A 16,449-nucleotide genomic window follows, 5' to 3' on the forward strand; every position below is an offset into this window, starting at 1 on the left:
GTCAGCCGAGTGGAGCGAGCGCCGAGCGGCTCGGCTCGCTGCAACGACTGCTGTATCGTGTTACATTACACCGAAGTGACACAAGTCAGTCGCCACCTTTGAATGAATGAATGAATGAACGAATGAATGAATTAATGAATGAATGAAAGTTTATTCACAAGAACATATGGTACAGTACAGTGGATGTTATAAATGTACAATGTTCTGCCATAAGACATGTGAAAATGGTTTTTCCATGACATGACAAAGCCATGTTAGTGAGCATTAACTGCGTGCATGCAATATCTTAAGTACAAAGCATTATATTATGCTAATGTAACTCTTAATACCTAATAGTAAATGTATTTACTGATACTGAGTCGGGCGAGTTGCACGATAACTAAATAACATCATTCAAACATCCTTCTGATATCAGTGTACGTTCGAATTGGCCTTGCACTAGTTTTTAATGCCCTTCATTATGTAGCAGTCATATAAACTACTATTATTTCATGAGTAACTATCGTGGAAATTGAAGACAATATTAATAATCAAATTATGATTTTTTACTTACAATCGGCCTGCTCAGCGGATGTTGCAAAACATATAGGTACATTAAGACGAAACGGGACGACCTCCTCGAATCCGGTTTTCCATGCAAACGTATTGCCCATTTTCCTGTCCGGATATTAACATTATTGAAAATATTTTTACACAATTAACATATTCATTGCCACTAAGCGCTACGGGTTATACTCGTAGCGCGTAGCCACGGTTTCGCCGTATGGAGCGCGTAGTCGCTACGAACAGTGTACCCGACAGTCGGGTTCTTGGCGCTGAATATGTTAAAGGACCAAGAAGAGTTGGGAGCGAACACGAAAACATCAAGCGGTCGAGCATAGCTATGATTAAAATAGGTACATAAAATTGTGTAAAAATATTTTCCATAATGTATTAACTCCGCCATTTGTACTCTTCATGTATTGTGCAATAAAATGTAAATAAATAAATAAATAATGTCAATATCTAGGGCGGCAAATGAGGACTACGTTTGTATGGAGAATCGATCGTCCCCTATCCTCTTAATTAAATTTAAATTTAAATTAGCTTTGCGAAAATACAGTTCTATCTTCCGGAAGCTGTCGCCTGCAAAAACTTTAACCGTGTATGAGATTTTTTTCTGCATACTCGTACTTTGGTAGATATCCAGGGTTTGGTGAACTTTACCTATTTTTAATTACATGAACAGGTCTATCGCGATATGATTACATTGTTTTTTCACCTAATTTCGGGTAGTTTAGTGTTGTTTACTTATATCTCCATTGATATTTTTAATACAAATTCAATATTGTATTCAATGTACGCCGTCATCAGTGTAATAGCTTGTCACGCTTTAAACAAAACAAATTTCATTGCGTTTTAGATGAAACTTTAAAGTGTGCTAAAAATAAAAATACAGTCAAGTTATTTTTAAAAGTCACTTAACAAGCGTTGGTCAGTTTGAGGAGTAGCCTGCTGTTTAATTTTTTGCTCGCATTACAGGACACACCCAGTATGACAAAATATCCCGATCTACCTTTCAAACTGCATACTTTACTGAAGCTATACACCCTAACTGGCTTCCAGCCAACAGCTGGGAACACAGATACGACATACGACAAAAGAATAAACTCTGTTTACAACGTTACTTTTGCCTGATAACACAGATTAGTATATTTTAAAGACTGGTAATTGCTTAAAGTATTGCCTCTTCAAGATATGGATAACTGTCCACGATGGGACAAACAATAAGAAGACGTGATTTAAACTTGCAACTATTTAATTAAAAATTATAAAAAAAATACAAAATGTGTATGACACGCAAACGGTCTTGTAGAGATGTAAGTAGGTATTGACAGATGTACGATGATGTGGAGTTATTTTTGACACTAGATCCGTGACGTCGCTCTACTCGTCCGGTAATCGTGAAGCGTTCCGTTTCGCGTGAACATTCTCCCCGCCCTTGAAAGCTCCTGAAGCTTTCAAGACTCTGCGTCATCTGGGGACGGGAGTAGACAGATGCGGTTGATGGCTCGACGAACTGTGCCTCGAGCTGTGGAAATATCGGCGACTCGAGGGATGCCATCAGTCCCTGGGAAGATTCGTTCGACCCTGCCGAGGCGCCAGTTGAGTGGCGGCGTGAAATCCTCCTTTAGCAGAACAAGGTCATTTGGTTTGAGGTCCTTGCATCTGAGCTTCCACTTCGTGCGCTGCTGCAATTCAGGGATATACTCGGAGCTCCAGCGCTTCCAAAAATGCTGTCGAATCTGTTCAAGACGCTGGAATCTGTCGAGGCGATTTGTGTTGGAGTCTAATAGGCACGGCGACGGTAACGCAGTGAGGGGCCTACCTATCAAAAAGTGTCCCGGGGTAAGAGGAGCGAAATCTTGGGGTGATGAGCTCAGAGGACAAAGGGGACGGCTGTTTAGGATGGCTTCAATCTGACTGAATAGGGACGATAGTTCTTCGAACGTTAAATGGGCATTGCCCAGGACCCTATTTAAATGATATTTAGCGGCTTTAACACCGGCCTCCCACAGCCCACCGAAGTTAGGAGCGTATGCTGGAGAGAAGCGAAATTCAATACCTTTGTTGGCCGCAAAATCGATGATGCCATCCGTATTAAACTTTAGAAATTCATTGATTTCCTTTGCAGTAGCAACAAAATTCCTACCATTGTCGCAAAAGATTTGTTTAGGTTTGCCGCGACGCGATATAAACCTTTGGAGGCACAAGGTAAAAGCGTCTTTTGACAGCTGACTTACTGCTTCAAGATGAATGCATTTGTATCGGAAGCAAATGAAGATGCAAAGATATGCTTTTGTTATCTTGCATCCTCGGCCTTTGCGGTCAGTAATTAAGAATGGACCAGCAAAGTCAGTTCCAGTTGTGTAAAAAGGGTAGTCGGGAGTAACTCTCTCGGCGGGCAGATTGCCCATTTTATTAGTAAGAGTCTTGCCTCTAAAACGCCTACAGATAGAACAAATATGGTAAGTACGCCTTGCCAGGTTTCTTCCACCTATAGGCCACATGCGATCCTTTATGGCACCTAACAATAACTGTGGTGCAGCGTGAAACAATAGCTGATGCTCTTGTCGAAAGAGCAACTTAGTAAAGGGGTGGTTCGCGTGTAAAATTATAGGGTGCCTTTTATCGAATGTATATACTGAAGCACCTGCCAAGCGGCCACCAACTCTAAGAATTCCTTGGGTATCAAGAAAGGGATCAAGAGAGATAATATTCGATTTGCGATTAAGCGTCTTTTTGTCCTCTAATAGCCTTATCTCGTTACCAAAGGATTCGTTTTGAGAAAATTTGACTAGAGTGTCAAATGATTTATTTAATTCATTAACTTGGAGGGGACCAGATAGTTTGTTGTTAGGCTCTCTGCAATTGTTGATGAATCTATAGACAAAAGCTAGAGCTCGTTGTAATCGGCAGAGTTTAGAAAAAATTGAGAATTGAAGAAAAGGTTCCATGATTGTGACTGTATGCACCTTCAATTCTGGCAACTCTTGCGGATCCTGCTTGGGGGTGGAGCTCAGTGAAGGCCAAGATGCTTCAGGGCCTTGCAAGAAGGTAGGTCCTTGCCACCAAACGGAACAGCCGCCGATGCGATTCGGTTCAACGCCGCGAGATAAAAGATCTGCTGGGTTTTCTAAAGTGGGAACGTGGCGCCAAGCAGATACGTCAGTTAGTTCTCCTATCTCGCTAATCCTGTTAGCAACAAACGTTTTTAATTTATTTGAGCTTGTATTTAGCCATGATAACACGACGCTAGAGTCAGTCCAATAGACATGACGCGATATTTGGCAGCGGAGGGCGTCAGTCACTGTGACGCTTAATTGGGCTGCAAGAAGGGCGCCGCATAATTCTAGACGCGGAATAGTGACAACCTTTATGGGGGCGACGCGACTTTTAGCACAGAGAAGACGCACTAAAACTCTACCCTCAGCATCTATAGATCGGAGGTAGACAGCCGCGCCGTACGCCTTTTGAGAGGCGTCACAGAAGACATGCATTTCTACAGATACGTAGTTGTCAATCAAGACTCGCCTAGGAATTAACAACTCAGAGATGCTACTAATGTTGTCAGCAAACTTCTGCCAAGATGACTGTATGTCTTGAGGAGCAGGATCGTCCCAATTTAGCCCCAAAGACCACAGACCTTGAATGATAAGCTTAGGTATTATTGTGCAAGGTGAGACGAGACCAAGCGGGTCAAATATTTTAAAGGTTGATGAAAGTATACTCCGCTTAGTTAGAGTTCCGACTTGGTTAATTTCAATGGTGAAGCGTAGAACGTCCACTGATGGATCCCAGTCAAGACCAAGGGTGTCAGTGGCAGCACTGAGCATCAGATTGCCCTCGGTGTTGTTGGCTTCCGCAGTGAGTATAGAAGGTAAGTTGGACCTATATTTTCTTAAAGGAAACCCTCCTGCGGCCAAGCTTTGAGAGACAGACTTCTGAATAAAGCAAAGTCGCTCTTCATCATCATGCCCGGTCAAAAGATCGTCGACGTAGAAATCCTTCTGGAGGATGGTTTTTACTAAAGGATCTTGACACTCCTCACCAAGCTGCCAGATGCACCGAGTGCTAAGAAAACTAGCGCTAGCGAACCCATATGTAACTGTATTAAGTCTCAGAGTTCGCAATGGTTGCGACTCGTCATCACGCCATAGTATGAGCTGCAGATTGCGTTGGGACTCGTGCACCAAGACCTGGCGGTACATTTTTTCAATGTCTCCGGAAAGCACAAAGCGATATTGCCGAAAACGGATGAGAATGTTGAAGAGTGAATCTTGTATTGTAGGCCCTACCATTTGTAGGTCATTTATAGAGAGTCCAGAGGAAGTGCGCGCCGAAGCATCAAAGACAACGCGCAGTTTTGTAGACTCGCTTTTTTCCTTAATAACAGGATGGTGGGGGAGAAAGAACGCATTTGTAGGCCTTGGAATGGTCGAAGGAGAAAGATGGCCAAGTTCCTCGTATTCGTGAATGAACTTGGAATAACGTTCCTTGACTTCTGGCTGCTTCCTAAAACGTCGTTCTAAGTGGAAAAATCTTTTCTTGGCTGCATTGTAAGAGTCACCTAAGCAGTCGGGCTCGTCTTTTAGGGGAATTTTGACAATAAAGCGCCCCTCGTCTGAACGTTCGGTAGTTGCGACGAAACTTTGTTCGGACAAACGTTCCTGCTCGGTTAAAGGTTGTTTTTTCTGAGGTAGGCCCTCTAATTCCCAGAATTTAGCGAGTTCGTCATGAAGGTCGCTTGTGCGAGCAAAGTTGCAACGAATCGTGGAATTAGATTGAGTATTAAACTGCTGCTTGGGACCTACGACTATCCATCCAAATTTAGTGCTCCATAAAATAGGCTTGTCATGTCCTAAAGATCGTTTCTGAGACCCTAGTATATCCCAAAAGAGGTCAGCACCTATGAGAATGTCAATTTGGGACGATTTATTAAAGCTAGGATCCGCAAGTTCGAAGGGAGCTAAGTTGAGGTGGCTGATGTCATAGCTGACTTGTGGTATAGGGTTAGTTATCTTTGATAAGACGGTGCATGTTAATATAGCACTGTACGAATTTCGTGGAGATTGAACTTCGACAATACAACGATCGACCTTGATACTAACTTCAATGTCACATACACCTTCAATCTTCTGGGTGAGATTGTTAGGAGTGAGAGAAGTCAAGCCTAACTTTTGCTTAATGTCTTGAGTGATAAACGACGACTCGCTACCGGGATCAAGTAGGCAACGCGCGGTAACTACCTTTTTTGAAGTCGGGTTTACCAAATTGACCAAAGCCTTTGCTAGTAGACCTTTAGATGGGGTTGGCACATTCAACTTTGAAAGGTTGGCCTGAATGGCATCATCACTAGCCTCGGTTTCTTTGTGCAAGAGTGTGTTGTGACGTTGTTTACATAAACGACAGGCAACCTACAACGTCGCACTTCATGCCCTACTCTCAGACAGTTGTGACATAATTTTAAAGTAGTTGCCTGAGCAAGCCTGTCCTCGGGTGATTTGGCCTTGAAAGACGCACAGTCAAAGATTCGATGCTCTCCATTACAAATCACGCAGTGAAGTGGTTTGGAACCGGAAGGTTCACTGGTGTGAGCCACGAAGGCTTTAACACTAGGCTGACTAGGTTTAGACCGCTGCGGTAAAACAGGTGCGTCTGGTTGGCGCTTAAATGACTTGTCCTGTTTATTCCGCTGAACGGTTTCAAGGACATCTGCACGACCTTTTAGAAATGAATGAAAATTATCTAGCGTAGGCATGTCCGCGAGAGAGTTTTTGTGCTCTTCCCATTTTACACTCGTGGCGGTGTCCAATTTTGACGTCATCATAAAAATTATCAAGGTGTCCCATTGGTCTACGGGCTGACCTAAAGTCTTGAGAGCACGCAAGTTCTTACAAACGTGGTCAACAATATACCTAAGACTCTTATCGGACTCACGCGTGATAGGTTCCAAATTAAATAATGATTTTAAATGATTGTTGACTAATTGACGTTTGTTGTCATATCGTTCGCGCAACAATTTCCACGCTTCGGGATAATTTTGGTCAGAAACCTCTAAATTACAAATCACTCGAGCTGCCTCGCCCTCTAAATACGAATTTAAATAATAAAATTTATGTATATTTTTAATTTTATCGTTATTATGTATTAAGGAGTGGAAACTTTCCCGGAATTCTAGCCAGCGGTAATAGGTTCCGTCAAAAGTGGGAATTTTTATAACAGGGAGACGAAAACCCATAAGATCCCGGTCAGCGTTGTGAGGGTTGGTCGCGGTTGAGTCGTACTCACTATCACGATCGGGGTTGCTACGCTTATATTTGTCTAAAATATCCCGGGCCACGGCAATACAATGGTAGAAATCTTGTTCGATTAAATCGCGTTCAGTCAACTCCGTGCTTAATGTGGCTTCATTTAATATTTCGACATCATCTTGCAAAGCCTCAAAGTCCTTAAATAACGCTTCAAAATTACTTAATTTGCAAGCTAATTTGCCAATTTCCACTGGTGAAATAGTATTGTCCAGTGGCAATGTAGTTAGGTAATTCTTAAATTTAGTTAAACGTCCTTTAATCGAACTACGTTTTACCAACAATTCCCTTAAATCGCTCATAGTAACAAAGTTATTAGCAAAGTAGCACTTGCAAAAAAAGTTGTTTACTTGTAATGAATAATAGGCATACGCTCGATCCTCGATCTGCTGATGCTGCAGTCAGGCTGTGGTAGGCGAAACCGGCCCTTAGTAGCAGGCGGTCGGTGACGAGAGATGCACGCTGCGCGAGCGCTCGAGGATAGGGAACCAGCAGTGCAGTAATGCTGGAATAGATTGTTGAAAATATATGAGTACCTAGGAAGCGTTATGTACCTAGTTTGTGCGAAAAGCAGGTTTAGTGAGTGACTATGTGAAATAACACTTTAAATCCACTATAAATATAGCGAAAAGCAAATAATTATGTTATGAAGTGTAGCAGTGTTATTGTTTACAATAAGAAATCACTTAATTATCGTTTGTACGCGTATAAATTAGCTATATAGGCGCTTAGTGTTTGCTATGATCTATAACGGTATAAATTAACTTTGCGTGTTTAATATTAGAAATGTTAGATAAACGGTGAATTTATATAAGTGATAGTGGCGAAAATGGATAGCTAAAATGCTTGAAAATGTAAATGAAGTGGCTGGTTGCGTGAAAGTAAATTTGACAGCCCAAAGCAAGTGCAAAGAACTAAGTTCTCGATTCTAGTCAGATCGAAGCAATAGTTAGAGGGAAGGAGAGAAAAGGAACGGTCTCACTTTTTATCTAGGTGAACCAATGCTGCGGTGCTGGTAATACGTTGCTGGCCGGCTGATCCCGGTGAGTCCAAGTTGTCCTTTCAAATAGTCCTTGTAGTCCTCCGAAATTAAGAAACTCGATGTTTGCCTCGTAGCTCGATCGTTCTTCGTGTATACAGGGTGAGCAGGGTGGTAGACTGGGCCTTTGTAGACTTGGTTGGAAATTCAGTTGCGAGTGCCCTTCATTTGACCTTCTGCTCGCCGTTGTCCGATGCAGTGAATTTTGTAGTTCTCGTCCTGTCACGGTCGCCAGATTTGTCCACGATGGGACAAACAATAAGAAGACGTGATTTAAACTTGCAACTATTTAATTAAAAATTATAAAAAAAAATACAAAATGTGTATGACACGCAAACGGTCTTGTAGAGATGTAAGTAGGTATTGACAGATGTACGATGATGTGGAGTTATTTTTGACACTAGATCCGTGACGTCGCTCTACTCGTCCGGTAATCGTGAAGCGTTCCGTTTCGCGTGAACAATAACTATTAGCTTCTGTGCACGGCTTTGTCTGCGTCACTTTTCAGCCTCGCAATATTGGGTTCTTTGAAGCCTGGGAACACCACTACGTGAATTAGAAATCGAACCACAATAAATAATTAAATATGCATTCAACAAAGTTCTGTAAATCCAAATCTATCATGTATCAGTATGGTGTAACCTTAATAGCAAAAATAACAAAATAATTCATTAAATTTATTTAAGCTGAGGTATAGATTCTGACCACGCTAATATTGTACAAACTTAGCACTAAGAATGCATAGGTACATAAACTCCATAATTTGACGTTTCACTTAATGTGACAACTTAGCGTGACCCGACTTTAAAGGCATTATAGTGTCCAGAAGAAGTAGAAGCCCCTTAAAACCTAGATGAAGTTCTGTAACCTGGCTCAGTGACGCATAACAGCGCTCTTTCCAGCGCAGCTGACAATGCGCTGGAGAAAGCGCTGTTGCCGCAATAACAAGGAACGCGACAATGTAAGCCGGTTGATAGTCTAAATTTCTAACCTGTCTTCGTTGTTCCGTTGCGCACTTTTATCCTGAACGTACTGGCAGTATCTGTGACATTGTTAAAGTTAACTTCAAAAGCCTGTTTTGTACTTTGAATGATACAATGCAGTTCATAATGAAGTAGTTAGGTACTAGCTACGTATCTTTGTTGCAATTAGGTTAACAGGATTTTCAACTCAGTATACATAAAAGACCTATTTTGATTGTAAAAACAGTTTATAAAGTCGATCTGGATCTTTTTCTTCAACCTAGCGTTTTCCCGGCCTAGCGCCAGGGTCCGCTTAAAAAGTCGATCTGGATATGTTATGAATATCTGTCAGTGTTAAAAGTGACATTTCTTCATCCAGAAACGTCACTTTTGACACTGACATGATTATTTTGTGTCGCTTAACTTCAAACTCGGGTAAATCCATTCGACCCTCTCAACAAATATCTACCCTATTTCCTTTTCTTAGTACCAAAATCGCATAATCTGACAAATGGATTTACACGAGTTTGAAGTTAAGCGACTCATTTATATGTAACAAATTCAAATTAAATTCATAACGTATTCATCTCAAAATAGTCTTTCTATACGGCGACAATGATTTTCGACACGAAACGTCGGAGGTACTTAATTTGTAAGCTTAAGTGTACGCGGTTAAGTCCCTTTAAAGTAAATAATGAAACAAATTGTCGCTGTTGTCTAAAACCGGTCAAAAAACACAAAAATATTACTAGACATTTGTTTATTTTATATAACCCAAATAAAACAAGATGTTTCTCAATATTTTCTTCCCTCAATTCCAGGTGGAGAAAACCACGGGCCAGCAGGGGTTCTCCGAGGGGAGCCGCGGGCCCGGGCCGCGGGCCGGGCCCACCCTAAGCAGCTTGTAAGTTTTTAACGTCGACTTTATAAGATATTGGCGAGATAAAGAATCATAATAACTTAATAATCAAAAAGGTTAGGTTAGGTATTAGTATTTGAGCGTTTTCCAAAAAAAGTGTACATTTCATTCATGCCTTCAAAATATTGACTTCGTGGCCTCATTTTACTCAGAATCATTTGTACATTCTCGCCTCATACATGAAAAAATATGTCCAGAAATTTCCTTTCCAGATCGTCACATTATTGTATGAAAAAGCTTTTTATTTGTATGAACGTGACGCACTGGAAAAAAACTTTTCATACAAAATTTTGGGACACATTTTTTCATGTATGAGGCGTGAATGTACAAATGATTCTGAGTAAAATGAGCCCAAGAAGTCAATATTTTGAAGACATGAATGTAATGTACACTTTTTTTGGAAAACGCTCATTTGTGAGCAACCAAAAACGGCATTTTGGAATCTTACCGTACAAATCGTTCTGCCATTTTTTGCGGGGGGAAACGTGCACACAGACGCACTTTATTCTTTATTCTTTATTCTTTATTCAAACACTATGTATAAGTTTACAGCTCAAGCCAAGGCACTTATACTGTTAATTAGGTACATATATGTTGTCAGTATCAGTCAGTATCATAAAATTAGTAGGTACACTTATTGTATTACACACTTATCTTTATAATTGAACATACATATTATGTATTACTAAGTTACATAGAGATAAAAAAAAGAATCTGATATTAAATAACATAGGTAGAGTTTAAAAAAATCCTGATACTACGTTGTAGGGACGGCCACTTGTCTGCGAATATGTCTGCGTTTTGGACTGTAGCTATGAAGTTATTTAGTAATTCTATTGCTCGGTACGTGGGTGCGTTTGAACCGTGATAGGTGCGAACATTTGGATATGCAAAAAGGTTTCTGGCTCTACGTGCGCTACGCCCTACTGCAGCTATGTAGTTGTCTGGGGTAAAAATACGCATACACTCCAGAACGGATGGGTTGTCAATACGATTTCTTAAAAGCAGACAATAGTGTAAGGCAAGCGTTTGCTTACGCCTTAGCTCGAGAGACTCTAACCCTACCATTCCCAATACAAAGGATGACGGAAATAAGTATGGGTAGTATCCGTAATACCTTTTGTAAAGATGTCTAGCAAATTTACGTTGGACGCGCTCGACCATTATGGTATATTTTGCTTCCCGAGGGTCCCATGCGATAGAATTGTACTCAAGCTTGCTGCGAACATAGGCATTATAAATAATTATTGCGATTTTAGGGTCACGAAATTCAGAAGTCGTTCTAATAATGAACCCTAAAATTTTGTAGGCACTTTTGCAAATATTTATAATGTGTGAGTGCATGTTTAGCTTAGTGTCGAGTGTTAACCCTAGATCCTTTATTTCTGTTACTCGGTCAAGGGGAATGTTAGTAAGAGTATATGTCTGGAGGATATAATCTACAGACCGGCTAAAACTTATTACTTTGCACTTAGATTCATTTAGGTACAAGCGGTTTGTTTTACTCCAGCTGTCAACCATGTTGATTGTTTGTTGGAGTACCGTACAGTCGGATGGATTTACGACCGGTTGAATTATTTTAAGATCATCCGCATAAAATAGTGATTCCACGCCTGATATATTACTTGGCAGATCATTGACCATGATTAAGAAAAGAGTAGGCCCCAGAGTGCTACCTTGACTAACCCCGGAACGAGTGTAATACCTTTCAGATTGGTAAGAATTTAATTGGACATATTGTGTGCGATTCCTGAGGTAGTCAGAGAAGAAAACAAGAAGTTGAGGGGTGAAACCTAAGGCTGACAGTTTGCATAGGAGAGTATCGTTGTCAACTAAGTCGAAAGCTTTCTTGAAGTCGAAATAAACAACATCAACTTGTCGTGCAGTATCCATTTGGCGCAAAACGCTATCAAAGAAGCAAATGTGGTTGGTAGTAGTGGATCGAGAAGCGCGGAATCCATGTTGACAATCTACTAATTTACGATTTATCTGATTAAGTAAGCAGTGGTTTAGAATGGTCTCAAACACTTTTCCAAACACGGACAATACAGCAATGGGCCTGAAGTTTGTGATATCGGAGGACTTACTTATCTTAGGAATTGGGGTCACTCTTGAGACCTTCCATTGGGATGGATATACGCCCAGCTTGAGTGATAGGTTGTATATGTGAAGTAACGAGTGTTCTAACAAGCATACACAGTCCTTGACTAGAAACGGGGGTATACCATCAGGCCCAGCTGACGACTTAGGTTTGAGTTTCCGAATAGCGGCTCTGATTTCTGAAATACTGATAGTTGGGATAGCAATCATAGATTCATTGTTGTTACCAGCCTCCAGTTCCGCTTTTTTGGGATCTAGTTGCGGAGCTTCAGGCTGGAATACGGAGCTGAAGAAGGACGCAAAAGCATCGACTGCTTCTTGATCAACGACTGTTTTACCTTTATATATGTTTTCAGATATTATGTTTCTATTCTGTTGTTTACTTTTTACATATTTCCAAAATTCTTGAGGGTTTTTACTTATATTACATTCAATATCATGAAGATATTTTTTATAAGATTTGTTAATTAACTCCTTTACGAGAGACCTGTAGTATTTAAACATTTCGAGGTTAAATTGTAGGCCTAATGATTTAAATTTCTTTAAGTGATAGTATTTTAGTTCGATATATTTTTTGATTTCCGGTGTGTACCACGATGGATATGTATATACTTTAGTTTTGGGTAAACGTTTGGGCACAGTAACATTGAAAACGCCGTAGAGTTTTTTGTAAAAAACGTCTACCGCAGAATCAATGTTATTTGAATTAAGAACATCAGACCAGTCAATAGACTCTAGTTCTGTATACAAGGCAGGGAAATCAGCTTTAAAAAAATTCCATCCGGTCGGAGCATCACTATGTTCAACACTACGTGACGGTGAAGATAATGTGGTCCGTCTTGTCTGTCCTCTTGGCAGGGTGACAGTCACTCCTAAAGGTGGGTGATATGGATCTATTGGTATCAACGGCTCGACATCGCTACCCACGCACACGTCACTGAGACTAGTTAAAACTAAATCCAAAATGCCTCCATATTCGTTACAAATTTTGTTTAATTGCCTAAGTTTGCAAAATTCGGTGAAACAGTTAAATTGGTCAACTACAGTTTTTGTGCATGAGGAGAGGTTGAAATCGCCAATAATAATGGATTTTATGGTAGAAAATGTACAAATTGCATTCTCAATACACGTTAGTACGCGAAGATACTGATCTCTATTATAATTTGGCGGTAGGTATGCTACACATATAAGAATTTTATTATTTTTAATATGAAGTATAACAAATAATATCTCCATGTCTGGTGTCAAGCCATCAATTTGCATTACTAACTGAGGTTTGTAAATATCTTTCACTGCTAGTAGAACTCCTCCCCATCCCGCGTCGCCTGCTCTATCCTTACGGAACACGGTGTAGTTCGACGGGAAGAGCTCAGCATCTTGTATCGAGCTAGTTAGAAATGTTTCAGTGAGCGCAAATATGTCACAGGCACTTGCGAGGGCATTTCTATAAAAGAGCGAGGTTCGGCTACGTAGTCCCCTAACATTTTGGTATATTATTTGTATTCTAGTAAAGCGGTTTTTGTTATGTATTGTTTTTGTCTGCGTAATTTTGTCGAAAGGGCTGATTCCAAGGTTTGACACATACGTCTTTTGGCCAGTTATCAGGGATCATAATTCTATCTAACAGACTCGATGGCACAGTAAGCTTAAATGAAGCATATTGACCGCGGGATTTAAGACATTCAACTTTAAATGTGTCACAATCATAACCTGTAATAACTTTTAAATGATTTTTAACTACATCATCGGGGGTTCCCAACTTCACATAATATAGGTGAATTTGTCTCATCCATTCAGACGCTTGGAGTTGAGAAATGCAAGTGGTAGCACAGCCCCGTGTGATTCCCTTTAGTGACTTTCTATGGTCGTTAATTTCTGATAGGCCATTTTGGGTTGGATTTGTTTCGCGAGATGTTGATGGTGGTACCTTAAGCGGTGCGGCAGGAGTAGTAGACACTTGATTGTCTTTGTTTTTGTTAGGTTTGGAATCGTTGTTTGTTCTTGCCTTGGGACTGGAGCGAATAACGGGCTGGACTGGTAGTAGGATAGGAGAAGCTGGTGCTGTGGTGGTGGTTACAGCGGCGGCGGCAGCGGCGTAGGATGGATAAGTATTGGTAGTTGCGGTGGTGGTAGCAGAAGCGGCGACGGGAGCAGCAGGGGTGGAGGTGTAGGCAGGTGCAGATGTAGCGACGGGAGCAGCAGGGGTGGAGGTGTAGGCAGGTGCAGATGTAGCGACGGGAGCAGCAGGGGTGGAGGTGTAGGTAGGGGCAGATGTAGCGACGGGAGCAGCAGGGGTGGAGGTGTAGGTAGGGGCAGATGTAGCGACGGGACCGGCAGTTGCAATGGGAGCATTGTGCTCACTTAGTCCTGTAACATTGTTGTGTAGTACGGCAGTAATCTTATTAATAAGTGTCGGGATTAATTCATCTGACACCCTCTTGCAAATTTTATCTATTAGACGTTCATTAAATGATTCTTCAATTTCCTGGCGTACAATAGATCGAATACTTTCAAAGTAAAGAATGTCGTCGCGGAAAGTCTCATTGCAATACTGCACACTAGTATTTAGTACATTTGGAGACCGCTCTCGCCGTGTTGTGATGTTTCCAAACATGGAGTTATCTGCTTCGTAGATAGGAACAGAAGGAGCGTTGGAAGTACTGGGATTCGGTATAGGAGTAATTGACTTCTTGGTTTTATTAACGATATTCGTCTTTCCATAATTTTGGTTACAGTGACGGCATTTCCAGTTACTTTTATTTTCTATGGTCATAAGGGTAAACCGTTTAAAACTTACGCCCATTTCTTCTAGACAGTCTAGGCAGTACCTGGAGTGGCAGGAACAACAATCCAGAAAATTTCTGTGGGTCACCGTGCTACATTTACTACACAGAACCATTATCGAATAGTATTTTAGCAAATTTATAAATATATATCAAAGAAAATACGTATATAATGAAGTAAAATAATGAAAATAAATTTTATTGACGTTGACGTTTATGACACGTTCTTTCTTTCTTCTTTTAAACTTTCTTTAACTTCTCACTTACTACATACAAAATCCAATGACGACACAAATACATAGAAAATGACACACGTCAAAGACAAATCTTGCACACCTCGACTTCTTTTTGTGTAGGTAGGTACGGATGGGTCACAACACGCACCGCGCTAGCTGTGTGCATGCCTAGTTGGACATGTGCTTCGGCGAAGGGGAAATAGTGCGAATGCCGACTTCCCGGTGTTGCTCGAACACACCCGGTTAAATCGTAAAGTTACCCATTAAACCCATTCAGCAATAAAAACTTACAAAACTAGAAACGTTTCTTTTAAATAAAATAACCCATTTCACTTGTCGCCGTTTGCCGCTGACAATAAATCCTGCCAACCATAAAGTATTTTCTTTCTTTTTTCAAACCTCACTTGAATACAATTCTAAAGCGTTTCCGAGAACAAAAGGTTTTTATGTTTCATTTTTTTTTTACTTTTAAAATACTTTAACGGCGCGAATGATTCACGATTATTGAGAGTTTTTCTAAATTAAAACGTTTGTGTATTGTTATCGTTATTTTTTCAATTGTTTTGGACGTTTGTAAATAATTTCAATCAACTGTTATTTTAACAATGGCTTGACCTTTTTTCAAGTGAGTTGTTAATCCGTTAACTGTAGTCCTTCAGTTTCAGCGCAAATTTAAATTCAGTATCGTTTTAAAACTTATTACTTACTCAACTACTAAACTTAATGTAGATTGTCATAAATTTTTCAAAAACACCGTAAATTACATTACAGATTTAGATACGAGTCCAGTGAATTATTTACTTAACATTAAATAAGCTAAAAAATAAATGTGTAATAAACTGTCGCCCGCGGTATTTCCACGCTGATACGACCTTCAAACCTTTAAGAAATGAGCGTATGTCCATCTTGAACACGTTCAGCGCTAAGAACCCGACTGTCATCAGGTACACTCTTCGTAGCGACTACGCGCACCATGATACGGCGAAGACGTGGCTACGCGCTACGACCGTAACCCGTAGCACTTAGTGGCAATGAATGTGTTAATCCCGGTAACGCACTTGCATTTCTCCAAAACTTTTTCTGACATTCCCTAGATTACTATACAATTTTTACGTAGCTTGAGTATGGCGACAGTTGTCATCTGAATACAATTTTGCTTTTTAAGGTTATAAATTGTATGGAGATGACAGCTATTACCGTACCCCAAGCTAGGTGAAAAATATTAGAAACCGTTGACAGCCCTAGTGCCAAAAAAGTTCAAAATACCGCCCAGGAAAGCAATAAACAAAATGAGAGTAGTAAAAAATGTAGCCCAGAGCTTTATTCATATTTATCAACTTGTTACAATTTTGATACGACCGTAACAATCGTTTTGAAGATTCTCACGCACGAGTTTTACGTAGTGTTCCGTACCTCATAAGGAAAAAACGGAAGCCTTATAGGATCACTCGTGCGTCTGTCTGTCTGTCCGTCTGTTCCAGCCTATTTTCTCGGAAAGTACTGGACCAATTAAGTTGAAATTTGGTACACATATGTAAATTAGTGACCCAAAGATGCAC

At 40.5% G+C, this 16,449-nt stretch overlaps 2 protein-coding genes and 1 long non-coding RNA gene across 3 annotated transcripts in view; 2 read left to right on the forward strand and 1 right to left on the reverse strand.

Annotated features, from left to right (window-relative positions):
- The window catches only part of LOC134796430 (uncharacterized), a 373,125-nt gene that overhangs the window by 98,935 nt on the left and 257,741 nt on the right, over positions 1 to 16,449 (forward strand). The window lies entirely within an intron of this gene.
- The window catches only part of LOC134796338 (RING finger protein nhl-1), a 143,809-nt gene that overhangs the window by 61,029 nt on the left and 66,331 nt on the right, over positions 1 to 16,449 (forward strand). The window contains exon 3 of the mRNA XM_063768481.1: positions 9,674 to 9,756. The gene's annotated coding sequence lies outside the window, so the exon portion shown is untranslated. The remainder of the gene's footprint in view (positions 1 to 9,673; positions 9,757 to 16,449) is intronic.
- On the reverse strand, positions 1,893 to 7,215 carry LOC134795954 (uncharacterized). Its single transcript, XM_063767845.1, has one exon. The coding sequence runs from the start codon at positions 4,839 to 4,841 to the stop codon at positions 2,001 to 2,003; it is 2,841 nt and encodes a 946-aa protein (XP_063623915.1). The 5' UTR covers positions 4,842 to 7,215; the 3' UTR covers positions 1,893 to 2,000.

The sequence above is a fragment of the Cydia splendana genome, chromosome 13 (assembly GCF_910591565.1).
Source record: "Cydia splendana chromosome 13, ilCydSple1.2, whole genome shotgun sequence".
NCBI classification, from domain to species: Eukaryota; Metazoa; Arthropoda; class Insecta; order Lepidoptera; family Tortricidae; genus Cydia; species Cydia splendana.

Bases quoted from the DNA above. Each gene is read 5' to 3' on its own strand.
- LOC134795954 (XM_063767845.1), bottom strand. From the start codon at position 4,841: ATGGTAGGGCCTACAATACAAGATTCACTCTTCAACATTCTCATCCGT.